At 50.7% G+C, this 26,079-nt stretch overlaps 1 protein-coding gene across 2 annotated transcripts in view; it reads right to left on the reverse strand.

The window, feature by feature from the left end:
* Positions 1–1,926: 1,926 nt before the first annotated feature.
* Positions 1,927–26,079, reverse strand: part of ACVR2A (activin A receptor type 2A) — an 82,733-nt gene continuing 58,580 nt past the window's right edge. Inside the window, exons 5-12 of one of the 2 annotated variants that reach the window (XM_068158687.1) lie at positions 25,769–25,792; positions 19,623–19,766; positions 17,369–17,512; positions 14,189–14,334; positions 12,580–12,694; positions 10,246–10,384; positions 7,939–8,069; positions 1,927–6,285 (exon numbers count right to left, since the gene is read on the reverse strand). In XM_068158687.1, the coding sequence (XP_068014788.1) occupies positions 6,091–6,285; positions 7,939–8,069; positions 10,246–10,384; positions 12,580–12,694; positions 14,189–14,334; positions 17,369–17,512; positions 19,623–19,766; positions 25,769–25,792 (1,038 nt within the window). In that variant the 3' untranslated portion in view covers positions 1,927–6,090. The remainder of the gene's footprint in view (positions 6,286–7,938; positions 8,070–10,245; positions 10,385–12,579; positions 12,695–14,188; positions 14,335–17,368; positions 17,513–19,622; positions 19,767–25,768; positions 25,793–26,079) is intronic. The other variant, XM_068158688.1, reaches the window with a different exon arrangement.

Raw genomic sequence — 26,079 nt, forward strand, 5'->3', positions numbered from 1 at the left:
CCTCCCCACTGGGTGGTCTGGTTCCTGTAAGGGGAAGGCTTTAGGGTGGAGAAGGGCTGCAAGCTGAAGTTGTTGCAGGATTTCCTGCATTAGTTGTCCTCCAAGAAGAGGAGAGAGGAGAATTGCTCCAGCCAGCACAGACCTACCTCTGTGTTCTAGTGAAGCTCACAGCATTGGAGGTGGTCTTCCAGCAGGGGAAGGAAGGGGTTGTCCACTGCTCAGAGAGCAGAGGTAGGAAGGCTGTGGCTAAGAGGTGATGTCTGTGTCCCACTGGACACAAGGACATTTTGGGCTGTATTGTGGTGGTGTCCAGCTGACCCAGCTGCAGGCACCCTCTGGCTCAGGGACACCACCACCATGCTCTGCACACCCAAGTGGGTCCTGTCAGCTTTAGCAGGCTCTGGCCAGAGGGGTGAGGACAGGAGAAGGTGCTGTGGAGAACAGGCACTGACCTTGCAGGCTGTGGCATGGAGCATCGTGGCTCGGGCAGCAGCCCTGCTGCAGGCTGGGAAGGAAACAATCCACATGCAGCACAAGAGCAGTGGAGGAGGCACTGGTGCAGTGCAGCACTCCTAGAAGGCAGGGAGGTGACTGACTGGAAGATGAAGGAGAAAAGCTGTGATGGCCTTCACAACCAGCCCCAATGCACACTCAATGGCCACCCATGGCAGCCCCATGCTTACCAGCAGCCCTGCAGAGCAGGGCTCCCCTTTAGGGCTCTCCCCTTTGCCCAGGGGCTGTGCAGGTCCTGCCTTTGTCCATCCCCAGAGGAGCAGCAACCTGGCCTGTGGCTGGAACGTGAATGCTGCAGTGCGTGGAAGTACCAAGACACCACTGCAGACACCTCTGCTGTCCTCCCCACAGCTGCCACGCTCAGGAGTCTGCGCCCATGCTCACCTCAGCAAAGCTATCCCACTCCAGGCACTGATGGTTCAACACCAGCGGGGCTGGGAGGTCTCTTTGTGAGAGTTTTCCTTCAGAAGTGCTGGAGCTGGATCCAGCCTTGGCCTCCCCACAGCTAAATTTCACCTGGAAGATCTCTCCATTCTCTTCTGTCACGACACTCCCCCTGCAGCTCCAGCCTGGAGTGTGCAGGAAGAATCGGAATTGCTTGGGTTGGAAAAGAGCTCCGAGATCACCGAGTCAAACCAGCAACCCAACCCCACCACGGCCACTAAACCAGGCCCCACAGTGCCAGGGCCACAGGTTTCTGAACACCTCCAGGGGTGGCGACTCCACCACCTCCCTGGGCAGCCTGTTCCAGTGCCTGACCACTCCCACAGCAAATAAATCATTCCTCATCTCCAACCTAAACCTCCCCTGGTACAACTTGAAGCCATTTCCTCTCCCTAGTATCAGGTGATAGAATGAGACCAACCCCCACCTGGCTCCAGCCTCCTTTCAGGGAGCTGTAGAGAGCATTGGACCTTACTGCTCTCTACAACTCCCTGAAGGGAGGTTGTAGATAGGCAGAGGTTGTTCTCTTCTCCCAGGCAGCCAGCACCAGAACAAGAGGACACAGTCTCAAGCTGCGCCAGGGGAGGTTCAGGCTGGAGGTCAGGAGGAAGTTCTACACAGAGAGAGTGATTGCCCATTGGAATGGACTGCCCGAGGAGGTGCTGGAGTCACCATCACTGGAGGTGTTCAGGAGGAGATTTGACAGGGTGCTTGGTGCCATGGGTTAGTTGATTAGGTGGTGTTGGATGATAGGTTGGACACGATGACCTTGAAGGTCTCTCCCAACCTGGTCTATTCTATTCTATTCTTCACTGAGGTCTCCCCTCAGCCTCCTTCTCCAGGCTTGAACACCCCCAGCTCGCTCAGCCGCTCCTCCCCAGCCCTGTTCTCCAGCCCCTTCAGCAGCCTCGCTGCCCTTCGCGCTGCAGCCCCTCGCTGTCCTGTTGGAAAGAAGGCCCTGTGCACATCTTAGTAGTCACATGTTTTATTTTACCTTTTTTTGGGGGGGAGGGGGGCAGAAAGAGTATACATTTGTATTTGTACAATATTTAACAATCACTTTATTGAGGGCTTGGGGGGGAGGGGGGAGGGGGAGGAGGGGGAGGGGTTGGTTTGTTTTTTTTTTCCAGTACTTGCAGAAACCCAGCAAGTACCTTCTGACAGTAGTACAACAACCTGTGCCCAAAGGAAAAAAACACTGACAAATACAAAGAGTTAAAAGTTCAAAGAATTGCTTACCAACAACAACAAAATAATATTCAACAACAACAAAAAGAAAACCTGGAGAGGTAACAGAGAGTGAGGGCAGGGACTGGAACTGCAGCAAACACAACCAAAGAAGAGGAGGAAATGAAAGGGAAACAACCCCAAAACAAACCCCACCCTAAAGAACCAACCCAAAAGAAGTACTGCTGGTTGAGTATCTGAGGTAAATGATGTTCCCATCAAGGATGCTACTTTGCCTGGGGAGGTCTCACCGCAGCGCTCTGCGTCTCGGACCAAGAGCTCCTAATGCAAGCAAAGGTGTTCAGAGAGGGAGGCTGCAGGAGGAGCAGCCTGGTGACCCGCTCAGGCTCGTGACTGTCTCTGGATGTGATGCAGCACGCTGCAAGGGGTGGTTGAAAGCTACACCAGTTACACAAAATCTCAGCCAGGAGGTAGCAGGTGAGGGGATGGCAGCCCCAGTGCCAGCGGGGCCAACTGTCCCGGTGCCAGTGGGGCCGACTGTCCCAGTGCCAGCGGGGCCGAACAGCCCCAGTGGGGCCGACTGTCCCAGTGCCAGCGGGGATGGCAGCCCCAGTGCCAGCGGGGATGGCAGCCCCAGTGCCAGCGGGGCTGAACAGCCCCAGTGGGGCCGGCAGCCCCAGTGCCAGCGGGGCCGACAGCCCCAGTGCCAGCGGGGCCGGCAGTGCTGCTTCCACAGCTCCAGCTGCCCAGCAACGCTGCGCTGGGCACGGTCCTGAGCACTGAGCCATGCAGGAGGAGATGCAGGAGCCCCTCACCTTCTGACACAACCCAAAAGGTTACTTCTAACCTCAGACCAAGAAAGGGCTCCTTCAGCAATCCTCTGGTGATGGTTTCAGCAGGGAAGGGAGTGGCTGTTGCTTAGGAGTGACCCTCTGGAGCTCACCCCCTTGTGCTGCATTGCTCCAGCATGCACAGGTGTGGTAGTTTTAGGCTGGGTAATTTTCAGCCCACCACAACAGGGACCATCCCTGCATCCAAGCATGGCCTCTAGCATCAGTCTGACCCATCCTGCCCTCCCCCTACACCTGCCAAGTGCTGCTGGGCCCTGGCATCTCCTCAACCTGCAGGTTTAATTCTCTAGAATTGAAACAGAAGCGGGACTCCAAGTGTCCTGTGAGGAGAGCTGGACCCCAGCAGCCCCTCTTGTTTCCCAGTTAAAACACTTTTACTCAGTTAAAACGCTTTTACCCAGTTAAAAAGCTTTTACCCAGTTAAAAAGCTTTTACCCTGTGAAGTCCTGTTCACAGAGATCCTGAACCATGCTGGTAGAATCCAGGGAACTCGGAGCAGCACAAGGATGAAGCACTCAGGGACCCCCCCAGCAGTTTAAAACACGAAGCTGTGATGCCAGCTTTCCTGAGGGCAGCCTTAGGGAGCTGTTCACAAGGTGGAGTGTAAGCACCCAGAGATCCCCCCAGGCTGAGGGCATCCAGCAGCTCAGCTCTAACACAGATGCTGCACATTTCATACACAACCAATTTCTGCATCAGATCTTGAGTCACAGATTCTGAACCCAGCTGTATTTGCTCTGCTTTTGCTACTCAAGGGGTTAAAACGCACTGGGAGCTTCAGCTGACAGACAGAATCTTACTTGTTCACAGCTCAGCAGCTACCTTCAGGTCCTGCTGGGTGTGCAACATCCCTGGGTTAAAAAAGGAAGTAAAAGGGAAGTGTCACTTGAGGAAATGACCACAAACTAGCTTTGCTCTCTTTTCACAGCCAAGCTGAACACCACCCAGGGTGTTCAGAGCAGGGTTCTTCTGGCTACCTGCAAGCTGAGGAGCAGCAGAACAGACACAGAGCACAGCTACACCCTTCTGTCCCTCCCTGCCAGGGGTGTGCTGACCTGAGCCTCCATTATCCCTAGGGTCACCTACTGCTCCCAGAGCTGAAGTTCATTTCTGTGTAGCACTGGGAGCAGCTCATGGCTGCACAGCTCAGTTCCCAGGATCACATCTGCAGCCAGCCCCTACAAGCCTCTTTCCAAAGCCTTGAGCACACAGGGTGCAAGAACAAAGCAGACAGGGAGAGAGCAGGCAGCACTCCCTGGCTGCTGTCACTTCTGTACCCCCAGGGATGGAACATTTGCTCGACTTGGAAGTTTGGTGTCAAGGATCAAATGGACAGAGGGAGTCAGCTCTTCTGAGGAGCACCTGGGCACCTGCCTACCAGTTACTCTGCAATGAGGTGTGAGTGACCTGCTGGGCTCCAGGGGCAGGCTGGAGGTGTGAAAGCAGTTTCAGTGCTCTCCCTGGTGGTTGGTGGGGCTGTGCTGTGCCCCCTGGGGGTTCTTACATATCCTAAGTTCTCCCTGAAATCTGTAAGCGTTTTGAATCTGAAACCTGTGGTTGGAATTTGGGGTGCCCCCAGCTGTCACAGAGCTTGCTCTGAGAGGATGGCACCAAGCTGCAGGCAGAGGGAAGCTGCGAATCTCAAAGCAGAGAGAAGAGAGGGTGCGGGGGGAGGGGTAACTGAGCTTCCTGAGGTGATCCTGAAGCAGTGACACAGAGCCCACCGCAGAGCGGAGCAGAAGGCGCCAGGCAGAGCTGGTCACAAACATAAATAGGGTAGGGGGGCAGGGAAGAGACTTCTGGAAACCAAGGAATTGAGAATTCAGAGCTCTCCAGTGTCACAGCTCACAGGAAAAGAAGAGGGGTGGGGGAGGGAAAAGTCATGCTTAAGTTCTCAAATACTCCTCAGACACAGCAAACCTAAATAGCATTAAATAAATGTATGAGATACTCTGGGGCACGGAGGGAAGGGGAGGGGGGGGGGGAACCCCAAAGGCTTTCAACTAAAGGAGGGGAGGAAAAGTTTCCTGTCGATAAACAGCACTTGGTTTGGTTTCTCTCTCTCTTTTTTTTTGTCTCTTTTTCTTTTATACACAACAAGCTAGTACAAGAAAAGGCTAAAAACACTGCTTTAGGAATGGCCATTTACTGTTGGCATGAAGCATAGCTTACCCTTCTTAAATAACACAGTGACTTGGAAATACATCATTTACAAAACCAGAGGGCCGGGGGGCAGGGAGGGCGCGGGGGGCAGGGGGGGTCTCATCCCAAGGGCGTTAGTGTTGTCGCCTCTCATCGCCTGGCGGAGCTGGAACTGAGGTATACCTTGTTGAGGGAGAGGTTGAAGTAATACTTGGAAGCCTCTTTTTGCTCTCCACGTCCCACACTCGACGACTTCTCCTCTTTGTTGTTGTTGCTGTTGTTGCCTCCTCTCTGCACAACAACTGAACAGCAGCACACTGAACATTCACAAGCTGTGTCCTATTGGCATCGCAAGAGCCTGGGCTCTGTCTGTAGGGAAACGACAGCGACTGCAATAAAAAACCAAGTGAACCCTTTGTGGTTTCTTTTGTCCTCCTTCTCCTCTGCCTGTCTTTGTGTTTGTTTTGCTCTCTCTTTAAAATCTGAAATGAAATGGTTTGATTCTTTTTAAAAAAAAAAACACAAAACCCCCAAAATAAAATAATAATAATAACAACAAGAAGAACACCACCAGCAGTTCATGTGGTGAGGAGTTAGTCTCTTCTGACAGGAGTTAAGAAATCTTGGGTGTCAGTCTGTAAAAGGCTTTCGGATCAGCCACTGCAGGTCCGGCCAGCGTCTTCCCTCGCGGCTCCTCCGGCGGCGTCCTCGCTCGGCCCCCCCCGCGTCCTTCAGGTGTAAGCAGGGAACGCACGCAGTCCCGCGGATCCACGCTCAGGAGGAGGAAAGGGAGGAGATAAAACAACAGGACAAACACCTCTTGATGATGCTCCAGAGAGACTTACCCCTCGTCTCACCCAGCAAACGGCGCTGCCGGCGGCAGGCCCCGCGCTAGCTTTAGCAGCTCCGGTGAAGAGTCCTGGCGGCCAGGGAGGTGTGCCCAGTGCAACTATCATAGACTGGACTCTTTGGGAGGAAAGTCAACGTTTGTCACCATTGTGACCACAGTCACGATGTCCTCTGTTGTGATAATGTTAGTCAGTTTTTGCATCTGGATGATCCTCTCCTCCACGCAGCCTGCCGACAGCCGGGCCTCCGCGTCGTGATCCCAGCACTCCTCGATGGTCTCGCACAGCATTGCCATGCCCTGCCGTCAGACACAGGGCACACGTCACACCGGGGCGCACGCAGTCACACTGGGGCCCCATGTCACCACACCAGGGGGCCCCATGTCACCCCGGCACAGAGTCACACCAAGCCAGCCTGGAAGGCACCCTGAGGACCACCTGGGCCAACCCTTCTAGGGAATAGTGGAGCTGAAAGGAGCTGGCCCAGCACCCTGTCAAGCTGAGTCTTAGAACTGACCCGTGGAGGGCAACCCACTGCTTCCCTTGGGAGATGACTCCTGTGCCTGACTGGTCTCCAGGGGAAGCATTCTCTTGTGGATCCATGCTCTTTGGAGCTGGAAATACCAGGTCCTGCCTTTCCCACACTGCTGATTCAGTCACACTTACTGAGGCCTCTTTCTTCATGAAAGGACAGACTGCCAGTCCAGAAGGTTCTACAGCAGCTGGGTCTATTCAGGACCCATTCTTCACCCTGAGGGTGGTGAGACCCAGGGTGCCCAGAGAGGTGGTAGATGTCCCATCCCTCACTGTGTTACAGGTCAGGCTGTCTGGGACTCTGAGCAACTTGCTCTAGTTGCAGATGTCCTTGCTGACTGCAAGGGGTTGGACTGGAGGAGCTTGAAAGGTCCCTTCAAGCCAAAGCAGTCTGTGATCCCATGCAAGACATCCGTACAGAGCCAGCTGCAAGTCGCATGCAGGGCTCACCTGGCAACTCCAGCAAAGCTGAATCTCCCCACTGTCACCCAGCAGCCTGTGCCACACTGCCCTGGAGACACAGCACATGGGGTGCAACATACAAGAGCAAGGAAATCCTTCTTCTAGATTGATAATCACAGAATGGTTTGGGTTGAAAGGGACCTTAAAGATCATCCAGTTCCAACCCCCCTGCCATGGGCAGGGACACCTCACATTAGCCCAGGTTGCTCAAGGCCTCATCCAATCTGGCCTTGAACACCTCCAGGGAGGAGGCATCCACAATCTTCCCGGGCAACCTGTTCCAGTGTCTCACCACCCTCACTGGAAGGAATTTCTTCCTCATCTCCAGTCTCAATCTCCCCTCTCCCAGCTCAAACCCACTGTCCCTCAGCCTGTCACTACCAGCCCTTGTCAGAAGTCCCTCCCCAGTACAGTTCCTTCAGTGGACAGTGCTGCAGTCTGCAGGTGAAGTCACTGTGGTGTGTTGAAAGACCTGACCCTCAAAGGGGTTGAGTCCTTCAGAAATCAAATGATCACTGAAAACCAAGCAGCACAAAAGGGAGTTTGTCCCTACCAGCAGTGAACTTCCCCCCAGGTAGCACTGAGCTGACACAGCAGTGTGCTGACTCCAAGGAGCAGATGGTACCAGACACTTGGATTTTGTGCAGCCACAACCTCCTCTGGTTTCTAACAACCCAGTTATCGAAAACCCAAAGCAGAGAGCTCTCATCAATCCCTTCTTTCACTACAAAAGTGAAGGGGGGGGGGGGGGGGGGGGGGGGGGGGAATCACCTCCAAAGGACTGATGATGGAAGAATATTTTAAGACTAAGAACATTAATTTCCAGGCCATTAAACTCTTCCTGGAATGACTGCATTCTTGCTGAAGTCAGGCTCATGACCCCAGCCCAGGAGCACCACCACCTGCAGGCAAACCCGAGCAGGCCCTGGCAGCAGGGGGGCTGGGGAACTACTCACAGAATGTTTCTGCCAGCACTCTCTGAGAACAGGCCTCTTCTTTTTGTGAACTACAACTTCCTGCATGTCTTCCAGGGAGGGATGCTGGCCAATCTCCTCTTCAAAGGGCAGCATGTACTCATCTACTGGGCCTGCAGACAGAAAAAAACCAAACAAGTGAAACCACCAATTCTGCTTTAGAACAGGGGAGGATAAGGCTGGTGCCTTAGCAATGCAGCCTGCAATCAGAAGCTTGGGAAGCTTCTGTTCCTCCAGGTTACTCTGACCATCAGAAGCTCATCCTGTGGCAGGTCAGCAGCAGGGTTTAAACCAAGCCTTGAGTGAAGCAGCAGTGGCACCTCCAGGAGCCACAAGCTTCTGCTCCTCTGCGTGTGGCAGCCAAGCACCACTGCCAACCCAGCTGACATCTTCCAAACATGAGGGCACGGGGAGGCTCTAGATCCACAGCTTCTGCCCCACCAGTTCCAATCAGTTGTAGATTTGGTGGCTATCACAGAATCTTTTTGGTTGGAAGAGACCTTTAAGACCACCCAGTCCAACCACTCTGTAACTCCACCAAGGCTGGGCTAAACCATGTCCCTCAGCACCACATCTCTGCCTCTTTGAAACACCTCCAGGGATGGGGATTCAACCACTTCCACCTCCTGGGACAGCCTGTTCCAGTGTTTGAACGTAATGGCTGGAAGAAGCTGGATTTAGATGAGACAGGAGGAAGAAATTCTCCCCCATGAGGGTGGTGAGGCACTGGAACAGGTTGTCCAGAGAAGCTGTGAAGGCTTCAAGCCTGAAGTGCCAGGCTGGATGGGGCCTTGAGCAAGCTGGTCTTGCAGGAGGTGGCACCAGAGGGGGTTGAAATAGATGATGTCTAAGGTCCCTTCCAACCCAAACCACCCTTATGTGATTCTGTGGAAAAGGAGGAAGGGGATGACAGAAGAAATGAGCAGAGTGGTACAGATGAGGCTGAGGAGACTTCGTGAAATGGATCAGGTAACTTCAGGAAGAAAACCAACCCCCCAGACAGCAAAACCACCAAAGATACCTGCAGGGAGAGCACCTGCAGCCGTGACCCCAGACCTACAGCAAGCCTTTCCCTCACTGAGGTCTCCTTTGCTTTCTGGAGCACTCACCACCTGGGCCAGAGCTGCCTAGCACACCCCTCAGTGAACTGAGGCGCAGGCTTCACAGTGCACTGAGGCACCAGCAGGCACCAAGGCAGGGGGGTGGCCTCGGAGGCTCACGGGAGGCCACAGGGAGGCTGATAGTAAACAGCTTAACATTTCTGAAAGGGTAAGGCCTCCCCCGTGGCTGCTGCTCAGCCAGCAAGGGCTGAGGCACAGCAGCAGTGCTTGGAGCACAGCAGCACAGCCTGGCCAGGCATGGACCTGCTCAGCCCTCCATCACAACATGAGTACCTGCCAGTTGTGCTGGGCTCACAGGGCACCACCCTGAGCAGCAAGCAGTGCCACCGGCCCACAGGAAACCTCTTTTCTTCACGTAGCTGAATTCAGCTGCTTCCAGACTGACAGTGCAGCCCTCTCCCACACATCTTCCACTCTTCTGTCTTGTTCTCATCATAGAATTGTTTGCGTTGGAAAAGACCAACCAGCAACCCCCAGCCAGCATGGCCATCAAACCATGCCCCCAGGTGCCATGGCCACACGTTTCTGGAACACCCCAGGCACGGTGCCTCCACCACCTCCCTGGGCAGCCTGTTCCAATGCCTGACCACTCCTGCAGCAAAGAAATTCCTCTTAATCTCCAACCTAAACCTCCTCTGGTGCAACTTCAGACCACTTCATCTTGTTCTATCACCTGTTACCAGCGAGAAGAGACCAACTCCCACCTCACTCCAACCTCTTTTGAAGGAGCTGTAGAGCGCCAGAGGGTCTCCCCTCCTTTTCTTCAGGCTGAATAAACCCCATTCCCTCAGCTGCTCCTCACTAGCCCTGTTCTCTTCCACCAGCTTTCCTGCCCTTCTCTGGACCCACTCCAGACACAAAGATACAAAAGAACTATGAAAACCAGACACTTGAAATGATTGCTTAGAATGTGCAATTGCAGTGCCTGTGTGGCTCCAAAGACCTCCCTGCCCTGGACAGGCTCCAGCACTTCAACATCCTTGGAGCACAGGGCCCAAAACCAAACCCAGGAGTCAAGGTGTGGCCTCAGCAGTGCTGAGTACAGGGCTCAATCCTTCCCTACTCCTGCTGGCCACACTCTTGCTGATCCAGGCCAGGCTGCTGGTGGCCTTCTTGGCCACCCGGGCACAGCGCTGAAGTACCTGCCGAGCCGCAGCCCATCGCTTACCGTCGGAGGCGGTGCAGCGCGACGCCAGCTCCCAGAGGACCAGTCCCATGGCATACATGTCTATCCTCAGGAATGCATCCCTCTGGAAGTTGATAGCACCTTCTAGGACCTCGGGAGCCATGTAGCGACGTGTGCCAACCTGGGAAGACAGGGAAACACAGCTTTGTGTACAGCAAGCACCAGCACCACCGCCGCTCCAGCTGGGCGCTGGGCAGGGTAATCCCGCAGGCCAGCACCGGGCAGCCTGATCCAGCTGAGGATGCCCCTGCTGCCTGCAGACTACATGACCTCTGGAGGTCCCTTCCAGACCATTCTATGATTCTGGTTTTTGTCCAGGATTAAAGATAGCCATGATTATCCTTGCTGCTTCTTGGAAGTCCCTTCTGTATTCTTCCATTCCAGAGTGATTGAGGGAGTCAGGGAGGGATAGGAGTGGGGGGAATGGAACAGAACTAGCAATGGGTAAATTGAGATTGAATGTTAGGAAGAAGCTCTTCCCCATGAGGGTGGTGAGAGACTGGCACAGGTTGCCCAGGGAGGTGGTGGAAGCCTCATCCCTGGAGGTGTTTGCAGCCAGGCTGGATGTGGCTGTGAGCAACCTGCTGCAGTGTGAGGTGTCCCGGCCCATGGCAGAGGGGCTGGAGCTGGCTGAGCCTTGAGGTCCCTTCCAACCCTGACAATTCTGTGATTTCTTCCATCCAAGAGTAGGAAAGAGGAACTGGAAGCAATCATCTAAGCTGGGCTCTGCACTGCTGGAGCAGGACAATATGAGCCTTTTAAAATAACACATTTGCATAACAATTCAACAGCTCTGCCACTGCTGCTCTTTATCTCACCTCACTGATCAGCTTGCAGATGTCCCTGCTCACTGCAAGGCAGGGTGGGGTGGGCTAGTTGACCTTTAAAGGTCCCTCCCAACCCAATCTATTCTGTGCTCCTGAAGTTTTATAATACTAAGATTTTAATTTTGTGGCTCAGCCATAAGCTGTGAAGTTCTGCCCCAGATGACATCCATTTCATCTACCAGAACTCAAAATGCTCCAGCTTGCTACTTCACAAGCGCCTGCTGCTAAACCAGCTCGCAGCTGCAAGGCAAGTGGTTTTCAGCCCTGTTGTCACAGGATCACAGGGTGTCAGGGGGTAGGAAGGGACCCAAAGAGATCAGCAAGTCCAACCCCCTGCCAGAGCAGGGCCATACAACCTAGCTCAGGTCACACAGGAACACATCCAGATGGGCCTTCAAAGTCTCCAGAGAAGGAGACTCCACAACCTCTCTGGGCAGCCTGTTCCAGTGCTCTGTGACCCTCACAGTGAAGAAGTTCCTCCTCATGTTGAGGTGGAACCTCCTGTGCTGCAGCTTACATCCATTGCACCTTGTCCTATCACAGGGAGCAAGTGAGCAGAGCCTGTCCCCTCCCTCCTGACCCCTCAGATATTTATAACCATTGATTAAATCCCCTCTCAGTCTTCTCCTCTCCAGACTAAAAAGCCCCAGGTCCCTCAGCCTCTCCTCACCAGGCAGGGCTCCAGTTCCCTAATCATCCTCACAGCCCTCCACTGGACCCTCTCCAGCAGATCCCTGTCCCTCTTGAACTGGGGAGCCCACAAGTGAATGCAGTACTCAAGATGAGGTCTCCCCAGGGCAGAGCAGAGGGGGAGAAGAACCTCCCCTGATGTGCTGGACACACTCTTCTTCATAGGCCCCAGGATCCCATTGGCCTTCTTGGCCACCAGGGCACATTGCTGTCCCATGGACAACTTGTTATCCACCAGCACTCCCAGGTCCCTCTCCACGGGGCTGCTCTCCAGCAGATCACCTCCTAACCTGTTCTGGTGCAGTTTATTCTCCCTTCCCAGCTGCAGGACTCTGCTCTTCTCCTTGTTGAACCTCATTGGGTTCCTCTGTGCCCAGATCTGTCTGTCCAAGTCTCGCTGGATGGCCACACAGCCTTGTCACTTCAGGGAAGTGGCTGGTGCTGGGTCCTAACTGGCTGCCACTATCATTCCTCAATTCCTGAACAGCATCTCAGAACAATTAATAAAAATAGAGCAAGACTGCTCCTCCTTGTCCAATTCCTGCAGTAAGGCTGCAAACAGGGGAGAGGCGAGACGTGACACGTAATGGGCTGGGGGAGGAAGGCTGTGATCTGCAATTATCTCAGGAACTCTTCAACTTTCAGCCTGGGAGAAGAAAGCACAAATTGCCACATTCCTTAAAGCTTCCCCAAAAATAGGGCTGCTGATCTCCTGCACACACAAAAAGGCCTAACCTCTCCACTTCCCTCCCCATGCAGCTCCCAGCTGCACCATTTCTGCCATTCAATCAGTGCCTACCTGTCCGTGTGTATCCCCTGCAGACTTGCCAGCCTCAAACTTTAAAGCCAGACCAAAATCAGCAATGCAGGCTGTCAGGTTGTTTTTCAGCAGCACATTCTTGCTTTTGATGTCCCTTTGAAGAGAAAGGGGAAGAAATTAAGAGATCCAGAACAAGAAATGCCAGAAAGGTGTGAGGAGAAAGTCATATAACAAACCACTGAACATTATGGTATGAAAGGCAAGAGAAATATAAAAGCAGCAGCCCATTTCAACAACTACAGAGTCATTAAACCCAGGAGTATGCTTGCACAGCATTATTCTCCTGGAAGTGTGTGAGGCTGCTTCATTTTGCAGCACAGAAGTATGGATGATACAAGAAACAGCACAAAAATGCAGCTGCTGCATGCTTTCATTACAACTACCTTTGGGTTGTTTAAATAAGAGGCAATGAACCACTCTGGAAAATGACTCTTGGCTGTTTCTAGCAAGGAGAAACATCACTGGCTGCAGAAACAGAAGACAATTGACTCAAGCCAGGGATTGCCACCTGTCCTTTGTGGACCTCTCCTCTACCATCCATTTAATCTTCCAACAGGTTTGCTCATCAAATTGAATAGAATAGAACTAACCAGGTAGGAAAAGACCTTTGAGATCATCAAGTCCAACCCATCACCCAACACCATCTCATCGAATAAACCATGGCACCAAGTGCCCCATCCAGTCCCTTCCTAAACACCTCCAGGGATGGTGACTCCACCACCTCCCTGGGCAGCACATTCCAATGGCCAATCTCTCTTGCTGGGAAGAACTTCTTCCTAACATCCAACCTAAACCTCCCCTGGCACAGCTTGAGACTGTGTCCTCTTGGTCTGGTGCTGGGTGCCTGGGAGAAGAGACCAACCTCCACCTGGCTACAGCCTCCCTTCAGGGAGTTGTAGAGAGCAAGAAGGTCTGCCCTGAGCCTCCTCTTCTCCAGGCTAAGCAACCCCAGCTCCCTCAGCCTCTCCTCACAGGGCTGTGCTCCAGACCCCTCCCCAGCTTTGTTGCCCTTCTCTGGACACCTTCCAGCACACTCTGCAGGATCTGTGTTTCTCTCCTCTAGAGTTATCTTTCAGTTTGGTTACCAGTTCAGCTCTTTACTTGAGTTAGCAGCTTTCTATAGCTAATTAATCTAAATACAGGTTGGACTTGATGGCCTCTGAGGTCTTTTCCCCCCCTTACAGATTCTATGATTCTAAAAACCCCAACAACTTCCATTCACCCACAGGCACAACAACCCTCACACCAAATATTTCTATCTGAGGGTGCTCTGTATTATTTAAATAGTTAGGTACACAAAAGGTTAAGTTGTTTCAAATAGCTACAATGCCAATTCTTCCTTAATACTTACTTAAGTGGATAAAACACAAAACAAAGCATGTGTGAGGTGAATCACAAACACCACACTAAGTTCTATGAACCAGCAGCTAGAGTTTTGCTTAGGCTGAGCAGGTTTTTCTTATGAGGCTCCTGACCACTCTGGGAGGAAGGTATCACAGTCATCATTTGACTATTCTGACCTAGGCAGGTATCAGCTCCTCTAGCTGACTCCTACCCCCCACCTGCAGGCATTTTCCAGTCCCCATACCTGTGTGAGATGGCAGGTTTGTGCCCATCTTTCAGCCCTGGTATATCCTCGTGTAGATAAGCCAAGCCTCGAGCCATAGTCTGAGCGATGTGGCACAGCTCGTTCCAAGAGACCACGTTAGCCTTGAGGAAGTCTGTTAGTGAACCCTGCAGAGCAACACAGCAACACAGGGAGAAGATCAGTTTCATTCTCTTCTGTTCATTAAGGAGACTTCTGAATGGCTTCCATCAGGGAAAAGCACAACACACCAGTCTGCCTTTCTCTGTCCCCTGATAGACCATCCAGCTACACACTCAACTGTTGGTTTAAACTAAACCAAAGTCACCTTTGCATTGTCTCTAGTTCATGGCAGGGGGGCTTGGAACCAAATGATCTTTCAGGGCCCTTCCAACCCAAACCATTCTGTGAAGAGAATCAAGGGCAGGAGCTGATCTACTGGAGGGTAGAGAGGCTCTGCAGAGAGACCTCAACAGGCTGGACAGATGGGCAGAGTCCAAGGGCAGGAGACTGAACACATCCAAGTGCCAGGTTCTGCACATTGGCCACAGCAACCCCATGCAGTGCTACAGGCTGGGGTCAGAGTGGCTGAGAGCAGCCAGGCAGAGAGGGACCTGGGGGTGCTGGTTGATGGTAGGCTGAACATGAGCCTACAGTGTGCCCAGGCAGCCAGGAGGGCCAATGGCATCCTGGCCTGCATCAAGAACAGTGTGGCCAGCAGGAGCAGGGAGGTCATTCTGCCCCTGTACACTGCACTGCTTAGGCCACACCTTGAGTCCTGTGTCCAGTTCTGGGCCCCTCAGTTTAGGAAGGAGGTTGAGTTGCTGGAAGGTGTCCAGAGAAGGGCAACAAAGCTGGTGAGGGGTTTGGAACACAGCCCTGTGAGGAGAGACTGAGGGAGCTGGGGTTGCTTAGCCTGGAGAAGAGAAGACTCAGGGGTGACCTTCTTGCTCTCCACAACTCCCTGAAGGGAGGTTGTAGACAGGCAGAGGTTGGTCTCTTCTGCCAGGCAGCCAGCACCAGAACAAGAGGACATAGTCTCAGGCTGCACCAGGGGAGGTTTAGGCTGGATGTCAGGAAGAAGTTCTATACAGAGAGAGTGATTGCCCATTGGAATCGGCTGCCCGTGGAGGTGGTGGAGTCACCATCCCTGGAGGTGTTCAGGAGGAGACTTGACAGGGTGCTTGGTTGCATGGGTTAGTTGATTAGGTGGTGTTGGGTGATAGGTTGGATGCGATGATCTTGAAGGTCTCTTCCAACCTGGTCTATTCTAAGATTCTAAGTAGCAGCCCCACAGCACCTCCTGCCAAGAGCACAAGGAACTGACGTTCGGTGGCACACTTTGCACTGCACTTAACTCCCAGTGTCCAAAAGGGGAGCTAAGACTGAAGATATTTCATTCCTTATAAAGACAACCCCAGCAGGAAGGCACAGGACATGACAGATGAGATCCACCTTCAAGACTTTTGTTGTGTATGACCATTGTTCACGCCCTTCAAACTGAGAAGTCTTTTGCTGGGGCTCAGCAGCACTCCACTCCAGTTTCACAGGGCAGCTCCGGAGTGGAGCACACGCTAGAGCTCTTCATCTTTTTTTCCAGAGAGGAAGACAACAATTATTCAAAACAAAGCTCCTCTCTTCAAAATCACTTCTGCACACACACTTCCCTGGATTTACACATCTACTCTTTGAGATGTCACTGTGTCATGTTGCTGTGTGGAGAGCCCACAGAGAAGGGCAAACAACGAACAATGAGCTGTCGAAGCGGGGAGGCTACACTTGGCAATCAAAACCTGCGTTTTGCAGCAGAGCCATCTCACATGTCTTCATTCCAACAGCAACAGAACTGTTGCCTCTCTTACACAAAAAAACCCTAACACAAGAAATAGGAAGAATCTTACAGAAAAGAAGATGGGTTTGGCCACAACGACCCAAGGACTGGAGCACCTCTGCCCTGGGGATAGGCTTAGGGAGCTGGGGTGGCTCAGCCTGGAAAAGACTCCAGGGGGATCTTAGAGCTGCCTTCCAACACCTGAAGGGATCCTACAGGAAGGCTGCAGAGGAACCTTTCATAAGGGTGTTTAGCAACAGGACAAGGGGGAATGGTTTGAAGCCAAAGGAGAGCAGGGTTAGACTGGAGCTTAGGAAAAAGCATTTCAGTACAAGGGTAGTGAGACTCTGGAACAGGTTGCCCAGGGACACTGGGGACACCTCCCTGGGAGTGTTGAAGGCCAGGCTGGATGAAGCTTTGAGCAGCCAAGTCCAGTTGACAGGTGTCCCTGCCCACAGCATGGAGGTTGGAGTAGAAGATCTCTGAGCTCCCTTCCAACCTGAGCCATTCTGTGATGGAGCAGGAGGTTAACTATGAAGTTACTTTCTGAACTTTCTTGGATTAGAAACTGAAATACAGGCTCAGGGGCTTGCTCTGATGGTTGGATACCCTGGAGTACTGTGTCCAGCTTGAGAGTCCTCAGCAGAAAAAGAACATGAACCTGCTGGAGCAGGTCCAGAGGAGGGCCATGAAAATGATCAAAGGGATGGAACGCCTCTCCTGTGAAGCAAGGCTAAGAGCTGGGGTTGTTCAGCCTGCAGAAGAGAAGGCTCTAGGGAGATCTTATTGTGGAATATCAACACTTAAACGCAGCTGGGGACAACCTTTTTGGCAGGGCCTGTTGCAATAGGACAAGGGCTGATGGTTTTGAACTGAAGGGACAGACTCAGATTAGATAGACATTTTTTACAATGAAGGTGGTGCTAGAATAGAACAAGTTGCCCAGAGAGGTGGTAGGAGCCTCATTCCTGGAAAGATTCCCTCAAGCTAGGTTGTGAAGGACTCTGAGCAACCTGCTCTAGTTAAAGATGACCCTGCTCACTGCAAGGGGGTAACCTTGAAAGATCCCTCCCAACATCCTGATTCTATGACTCTGTGGTGCTCAAAGCCCCAGTTCTGAAGAGCAACATTAGAATGCATTTCTGTTTGGTTTCTACAGCTACTCCACTACTGAGTCAAGTCTGATGACAGCCTTCCCATCTCCTGAAAAGCGACAAGCTGCCAGTGAACAAAACCTACTTGAAAGGTGATTTCCTACCTGTCTCAAGGTGACATCTATGATCACTCCCCAAGGCTGTTCTTCCTCTGCCCCAATCATGAGAAAGGAAACAAGCCTGAAAACTGAAACCTACCTTTTCATGAAAGGCTGTAATTAACCAGAGGTCCACATCAATGCTGGTGCCTCTCTTCTCTGCCCCAATGAACTGCAGGATGTTGTCGTGCTTCATGCCAGGCAAGCTGTAAATTTCATATTCATTCTGCCACGACTGTTTGTCCTTGAAACAAAGAGCACATCAAACCAGGTTAACACCACAGCCATCATCAGAGCAAGAGGTGCTTTCCCTGACAGAACTCTCCTCCTACAATTTGCTAGGCATTTGTAAATGAGCTGACAAAATGACTAAACCCCTTTTTCTTCCTGGCAAGACAGGATTTACTACCTAGAGGAAAGGAAACACAATGCAGGCTATTAACACAATGAGCTTGACTATCCTGGGGGCATTGAGTGTGGCCAGCAGGTCAAGGGAGGTTCTCCTCCCCCTCTGCTCTGCCCTAGTGAAGCCACAGCTGGAGTCCTGGGTCTAGCTCTGGGCTCTCCAGCTCCAGAGACAGGGAACTGGAGCCTCCACAGCAGTAAAGATGCTGAGGTGCCTCTCTGTAAAGACGAAAGGCTGAGAGGCCTGAGGCTGTTGAACCTGGAGAAGAGCAGCTTGACAGGGAAAACTTCTCAATGCTGAGGTAAAGGATCTGTGGGGAGCAAGAGGGTGGAGCCAGACCCTTGCCAGTGATGCCCAGTGCCAGGACAAGGGGCAATGGGCACAAACTGAACATAAAAGCCCCAAACTTCTTGTACAAATGTTTAGATTAATATTTGTGCCACAAACTACTGAGCCTGCACAGCAAAACATGAAATTCTGTCTTCACATGTATTACATCTTCACTAATGTTGGAAAACGATCTGAAAATCCTTCAATTTCTGGTAAACAAACATCAGCTGCTGAGAACACCCTCAAGGGTGAGCCATAAACGATGAAAACACAACGCTGGGGGCCAGGATGGGAGCCTGCACAACGCAGCACTTCACAGCTGCTTTGCTGGGGCTCCATTCTTCTGTTTTTATTAGTCTATGGGAACCCAGAAAGAGGTTGTCCTTCAGGAGAAAAAGAGTGAACAAAGTCTCAGGTTTCATTTATGTTGTGCTGATAGCTGAAAGCAGCAGAAGCACGTCCCCATTCCTCCTGGAAGAGCAAGAACCTGCAGATGTATTTATTCAGCAGTTGGTTAATCACTGGGAAAGAGCAGCACATTGCTCCACCTCGAGTAGCAGTGGGTGTTTTAATTACTGCAAACCCTCCCCTAATGCCACTGTGGATGAGCACTTGGTATGCTTCAGCTAGACTGGATCTTAAGATGATGAGCACAATTTATACTAAACCATGGCTTTCCAGGGGTACTTGCTGGGGATTAAATGCTGTATCACTTCACTGAAGCCTATTTAACTGGCACAATCACCTTTACAGGTTTGTATGCCCCAGGACTCAGCACTGGTAAGGCCACACCTTGAGTCCTGTGTCCAGTTCTGGGCCACTCAGCTTAGGAAAGATGTTGAGATGCTGGAAGGTGTCCAGAGAAGGGCAATAAGGCTGGGAAGAGGTCTGGAGCGCAGCCCTGGGAGGAGAGGCTGAGGGAGCTGGGGTTGCTTAGCCTGGAGAAGAGGAGGCTCAGGGGAGACCTCCTTGCTCTCCACAACTCCCTGAAGGGAGGTTGTAGCCAGGTGGGGGTTGGTCTCTTCTCCCAGGCAAGCAGCACCAGAACAAGAGGACACAGTCTCAGGCTGTGCCAGGGGAGGTTTAGGCTGGATGTTAGAAAGAAATTCTTCCCAGCAAGAGAGACTGGCCATTGGAATGTGCTGCCCAGGGAGGTGGTGGAGTCCCCATGCCTGGAAATGTTTAGGAAGAGCCTGGATGGGGTGCTTGGTGCCATGGTTTAGTGGATGAGATGGAGTCAGGTGGTAGGTTGGACTCCATGATCTCACAGGTCTTTTCCAACCTGGTCCATTCTGTATTTCAGGGTGTTCCTTCTCAGTACCATTTCATTTCAAAAAGTAACTCATTCTGCAGTGTGTGCAGGCTGCTGAAATCCTATTTCTGCTAAACCTGTCTTTGTGTGGGAACATATATAGGTTTCCCCAGAGACCCATTCAATAATGTGTTTGTTGCATTTTAATTCAACAGAGCTCTGCCAGCACAGTTTCTAGCTGTGGCTATTTCCCTCTAGTTTCACAGCATATACTGAAAGCTCTCTGAAATAAAGCCTCTCCTTGTGAGTCAAAGAAGCTGGTTTAACATCATGATATTCCAAGTGACACCAAGAACCTCTGCTTACCTGAATGGGGAATATTTTGACTGCCACATACTCATTTAGTAGCTGAGCTTTCCACACACAACCGAATCTTCCCCGGGCTTTCATCTCCAGTAACTGCAACGGCTTCAAACCCATCAGAGGGGAAGGAGGTGGTGGTCCAGGATCCTGAAAGCAGGTTACAAACCAATTAATTCTGCTATTATAGCACTAGAAATAAAGGCTTGTAAACTGGAAGAGACTGGTCTCATGGATCCAACCCCCTCTGGCAACAAATTCCCCCCAAACAAACCAAAACCAAAGCAGGAACTCTTCTGGACAGGGATGGAAAATGAGATTGTAGAACATGCTTGGAACTGGTGTGCAGGAGACAGCATGACAACAGCTACAGCACAAACCTGCCTGACCAGGGGGAAAAGCACAGCAGAAACTGAGGACTGAAGACAATCCAGCTTTACTTGTTGCTTTGTGAGGGAAAATTCAAATGAGCACCCTGAATACACTGAAGGGGGGGTTGTATGCTTGATGTGTGACCTGTTCATTCCCTTGGTTCAGTGGCCTGGTGACTTGAGTCTACACAGCCACAAAGTCCATCTCCATGTGAGGAACACTGCATCCCTCAGCGGAGAAGCAGATGATGTCTACATCAGCCCTGGGGCTGGGGCAGCAGCAAAGAGCTGAAGTTAAACCCCTCACTGTCTGTGGATACCACATACAGCTTCAGTTCTCACCAGTAGCAGCACAGCTGCACTTACAACACTCCACTCCTTACTGGGGCCATCAGTATGTAGACAGCCTGTGCCACTGCAAAGTCCTCCAGCAAGTAACTAACCCTTTTTCATCCAGAAACCACTAAATCACAGTGCAGACATTCACCACAGGCACCCAAACACCATCTCCACAGTCAGCCCTCCAACCAAACTACTACAGGGAACTGCAAGTGCAGTGGTGATAGTGGGGGAAGGCAACTGCTAGATGCCAGATGGGGTGTGGAGGAGCAGCTGCTTTTAGTGGCCATGCAGGTCGAGCAGCTGCTTTTAGTGGCCATGCAGGTCTATGGAGACAACACTCTACCCCAAGTCTCCATGTCAGATATGAAAGGAAGACACAAGTATGCAGGTACCACCTCTGTGGCAGCTCAAGGGGGAGATGTTTTAAACTAAATGGAGATGTTACTTCTATCTAGGTAAGACCTTTTTTACACAGAGGGTGGTGAGACCCTGGCCCAGGTTGCCCAGAGAGGCAGAGTAGTTCCTCTGCCACCCTGGGATGGGCAGGCTCCATCCCTGGAACCATCCCAGGTCAGATTATTTGGGGTTCTGAGCAACCTGCTCTAGCTGCACATGTCCCTGCTGACTGCAGGAGGGTTGGACTGGATGAATGCTAAAGGTCCCTTCCAACCCAAACTACCCTATGATTTTTAAATGACGTCCACATTGCAGAACACAACAACAAAACCCTGAAGTCTACAGTTCCCAAACCCTTCTGAAACATAAACTTGGCTTTTCTGTTTCCCACCCAAGCTGTAATGATGTTGTAGAGATTGAGAATGGAAAACTGGAGTAGTTGCTTCCACCAAACAACTGAGAGCCCTCCATAGTTAAATATTTGAGCACCTAAGTTAGCAACATCAAAATCTTGTGCATGGTAAAGGGTTTTAAGTATGCTTTACTCTTGTGAGAATGGGGGCAAGTGCTTCTGTATCCAGCACCAGCTCAAGGGGAGGAAGACATACCCATCCTTTATGTTTCTTATTGAGCAACAAAAACATCCTTCCCAAAGAGCAGGTTTCAGAGGAGAAGGGCTTCCAGCAATTTAAAAGAAGCTGTAACCTAATCCCACGAATTAGGAACTGTAAATGAAAATGCAGAGTTTGAAATTCAAGAATTGGAGCCACATTACAATGCTAACCTCAGAAAAGCATGAAACCCTTCTGCTCCTGTGACAGCAACAGATGCTTCAAGTCACTCCAGAGGAACTGATGGGTTTAAACTCAACAAAACCCACAAAAGATGAGGTTCAAGAGTTAATTTTACCCTCTCCTGCTGCCTTTCATTCAGTGCCAAAACCTTTTTATGAGTATTTCAGGAACCAGGGAAATGCTGTCCTCGATTTGTAGTAGTTACAAGTGAAACTAGAAACAAGAAGCCCCAAATTTACTCACAAAAGCCTACTTGAATTAGTGAGAAAAACCTTCTACAGTTAAGGATCCTAAGCACCATGCATCACCTGGGGATTTAACACCAAGTAATCAGACAACTTTTGAAGGTTTTGAGCCTAGTGACTGGCCTAAAATGAAGTTTTGTGGGAAGTTAATCCAAATCTCAAGTGACCAGAACAACTCCCTTTCCTTTTCACCCCCTCCACCCAAAAGCTCTGCGTTCAGAGATGCACAGAAGGGTTTGGGTTGGAAAGGACTGTAAAAAGCATCTAGTTCCAGCTCCCACACCATGAACAGGGACACCAGGATGCTTAAGGCCTCATCCAACCTGGCCTTGAGCACCTCCAGGGAGGGGACATCCACAACCTCCTTGGGCAACCTGCTCTAGTGTCTCACCACCCTCACTGGAACAAATGTCTTCCTCATCTCCGGTCTAGATCTACCCTCATCCAAGTTCAACCCCTTCCCTTTTATGGCTTGGTTGGTTTGTTTTCCCTCTTTTGAGGCACACTATACAAATTCTGTCTCAACCATAAAGCAAATGAACACTTAGCACTTGTTAAAGATTTGATTAAAACCAAAAAATGATGATTTAAAACCCCAAGCCAGCATGCACCAGGCGACAGAAGGCAGCAGCTCCTCAGCAAACGTGGCCAGGGCAAATCTGCGCTGACTCCTTTCAGATTCCACCACATTCCTTTCCACACACCTCAGTTTCTCATTTCCTAGAAAATCCTGGCACCTCAAACCACTTTCCCACTGCCTCACACAGCAACCTCCTGTGGCTCCCTGCACATTTCCCTTTGGTGTTGAAACGTTTCTACGAAGCCAAAACTTCCGGCCTCCTTCCGAGGCAGCAACACTCCACCCACACACCCAAACCAAAACAACTCCTGGTTTCAATTGGAAAAGGGCTAATTGCCTCCTGCTAACAGAACCAAAAGAACACTTCCCCAGTTTGTTTCTGATTTATTTTCTTTCCCTGAATGACTTGCAGATCAATGAGCATTCACTCTGCCACGACAGGTGCTATTTTTAGCCAGGAAAACATTCCTTGACGATCTTGTCTTGCTCTACTTGTAAGCAAAACTGCTTGAACGTGCCACAGGCAGCATTATTTTTGTAGGGCTTGTGCCAATCAGCTCTGTGGCACCGAGGCTGGTGATATAATGTGAGTAAAGATATTATGGGGATCTATTGGTCTCACAGCTGGCCAAAAAGAAGGACCCAGCTTCCCCTTCCCAAGCTTTGCCTTCTCCCTTCCTTTGGTTTTGTTCTGGTTCTTGTTTGACTGCTCAGCAAAGCAAGGCAATCAACACCACTGCCTGAAAGCTTCTCTTCATTTGCTTTTAAATCAGGTTCCTTTCCTGACAGTTTAGCAAACTGTCCCAGCCCAGGGTAACACAGAGAGCACAGCAGGGGAAGCAGGGCTTTCTCTGTTGGGAATGGTGAGGCAAATGTCACTTCATCCTGTCAAAGGCTCACTGTGTCCTAACCCCAGGGCAGCCACATCAGGGACACTCCTGCTGCACCATGGGCTACAGCTGTACAAGAAGCTGAATCACAGAATGGCTTGAGTTGGAAGGGACTTTAAAGTTGAACCAGTTCCAACCCCCTTGCCATGGGCAGGGACACCTCCCACTAGACCAGACTGCTCACCACTCAACCCAGCCTACAACACTTCCAGACTTGGAGCCCCTGCAACTTCCCTGCACAGCCTGTTGCAGTGCCTCACCACCTTCATAGCAAAGAGATTCTTCCTAATGTTCCATCTAAATCTACCCTGCTCTAGTTTCAATCCATTGCCCCCAGTCCTATCACTACAAGCACTTGTAGGCCATGTTCAGGCAGGCTGCTATAAGGCTGTCCTTGGAACCTTCTCTTCTCCAGGCTGAACAGCCCCAGGTCTTCCAGGCCATTCTCACAGGAGAGGTGCTTCAGCCTTCTGATCATCTTCATGGCCCTTCTCTGGACCCTCTCCAACAGATCCATGTCAAGCAGCTATGTGGGCAAAAAGTACTTGAACTGCCTGGGCTTGAACTGCATCAGTTTGGCTTCACTTGTAGCACAAAGCCATGGATCATTAGACCCCTAAGTCTGGGTTGTTTGGAGATCCCCTCATGGACATTTTACACTGCAAGGTTTCCAAATCTCAAGCAGGGCTTTTTTGGTTCTGATTTCTAGAGTTGGGAGTTGCAGTCAGGTGTCAGGCAGTGCACACAGGTCACACCAAGGAGAGAACAGAAGGGAAATCATCACTGAAGAATGGTAACTGCCAGAAACAGGCTTCCCTCTGTGTCTTCAAGAATGGTTCTTAAGATCAGAGAGAAGCTTAACAAGCACAAAACTAAAAGTCTATTAAAAAAAGAGCACCTGAACAGATCATTTAACAACTTCCCCAAAGTTTGTCAGCACTTGAGTGCACCTCCAGTCACACCTCACAGGGCAGCACAATCAGGTGATTCACCATGTGCAACTAAGGGCCAAACTCCCCAACTATCCAAGGGGTGGTTTTACATATTTCTCATTCCTGACTACAGAATGCAGACAAGTTCCCAAACCTGCAGAGCACACTCAAGTTGTCACTGTTAAATGGTGCAGTATTTCCCCTTGGTTACATCTCCTCTACAACTGAAGTTGTGAATATGGCTGACAGCTTCTCATTGGAAGAGTCTGAGGAGCAGCTTGGTGGGTTCCTCCCTTTCTAGTTGGGAGCTCGATCATTTTCTACCAGATGAGCTGTTAAGAGTTAAGATCCAAACACAGCAAAAAGGAGTTGGACTTCTTCAACTTTGTCATGATTCTCAAATGGTCTCTGATTTGTGCCAAGCTCAGTTTGCTCTAAATGCAGACAGATTTTTTTTTCCCCACCCCACAAAATCCTCTCTTTTATTGCATGTTGCAAGCATACTCCCCATAGCAATATAAACCAAGTAGTTAAATCAAAGGAACTTTGGTAACCCCTTACAGATGCAAGAAACCAGTAGTTAGAGACACAATGGAAACTGGGCATGCCTATCACAACTCCACTCTTGACCTCTTCAACATTCAATTTAAAAGCCACCTCTCTGAAATCACACTCTGCAGCTTTGTGTAGTCTCACATAAAGTATCAGCAATGCAATACATGTAAAAATTACTTCTGGCCAGTGAAAGGGTCAAAGCAGAGACTTTATAGTGGAAGTAGTGTATTCTTCTTCAAGGTTATCTACTCCCCTGAGCTCCTGAACCATGCAAACCCATCACACATCCCAAAATCACAACATGAAGACCACACACCTCAGACAGTCGCAGGCAGTGCACAGGAGGGAGATGACAACAGATACTCAAAGACAGGACAGAATTATGCCCATGGACATGCCATTTCCTCCCAGAGCAGCACATAGCAGTGGGATTTGCAGTCCTTGCTGCCTGGATTAGTTCCACAGCCCAAGACTGGAGGGACCTGCAAAGGCTGTACCCTTACAGTGAGGGTTAGCTGCACCAACAATTCACAGATTCAGAGAATGGTTTAGGTTGGAAAGGACCTTTGATATCATCTAGTTCCAACCCCCCTGCCATGGGCAGGGACACCTTCCACTAGGACCAGGTTGCCCAAGGCCTCATCCAACCTGGCCTTGAACACCTCCAGGGAGGGGGAATCCATGACCTCCTTAAGCAGCCTGTTCCCTCCTGTCACCACCCTCACTGTACCCTCACAGCACAGCCCTTCCCACTGCTCATACCAAGTGGCAGCACCAGGGTGGAAGTGACACAAATGAACTTGTGTGTAGATGAAGAACTAGAAAACCAGGTGTATTTCATTATTACTCCCTGCAGACACTTAACTGACAGCCTGAGAAACCAATAATTTTAAGTAAGCAGCAGATAAAAATCCCTATTTATAAACCAAACATGCTTGCAGCTTTCTTGTCCAAAATGCTGAAAAGAAATGTAATTCATACCAAACCCAACTTCTTACACATCCACAACAAGTTCCATAACCATGAACAAACATCAATGCATCTTACCTCAATCATTATATGAAAGGCGTGCTTGGAGAGAGGGGGGAAAAAAAACACAGGCAGAAGAAATTAGTAGTTAAGAATAGGATGAAAAAACAGCTGAGATGAAGAGAGACAAAATTAGACTGCTTGTGAGAATTACCACCCAAACACATTCATGGGGACAGCAATACTGTGTGCTGCTCAATACTTTCCTGTGCCAACAGCAGTGTTTAAAACAGAGACAAACTCCATCAGCGATGTGTTCCCAAAGCAAAAGGGGAGGGGGAGAAGATGATCAGGCTGTTAGCTGAAGGTAACTTAGAATTAGACCCAGA

Source organism: Melanerpes formicivorus, unplaced genomic scaffold (genome assembly GCF_026170545.1).
Source record: "Melanerpes formicivorus ecotype bairdi unplaced genomic scaffold, bMelFor1.0.p_v2 SCAF_41, whole genome shotgun sequence".
Lineage (NCBI taxonomy): Eukaryota > Metazoa > Chordata > Aves > Piciformes > Picidae > Melanerpes > Melanerpes formicivorus.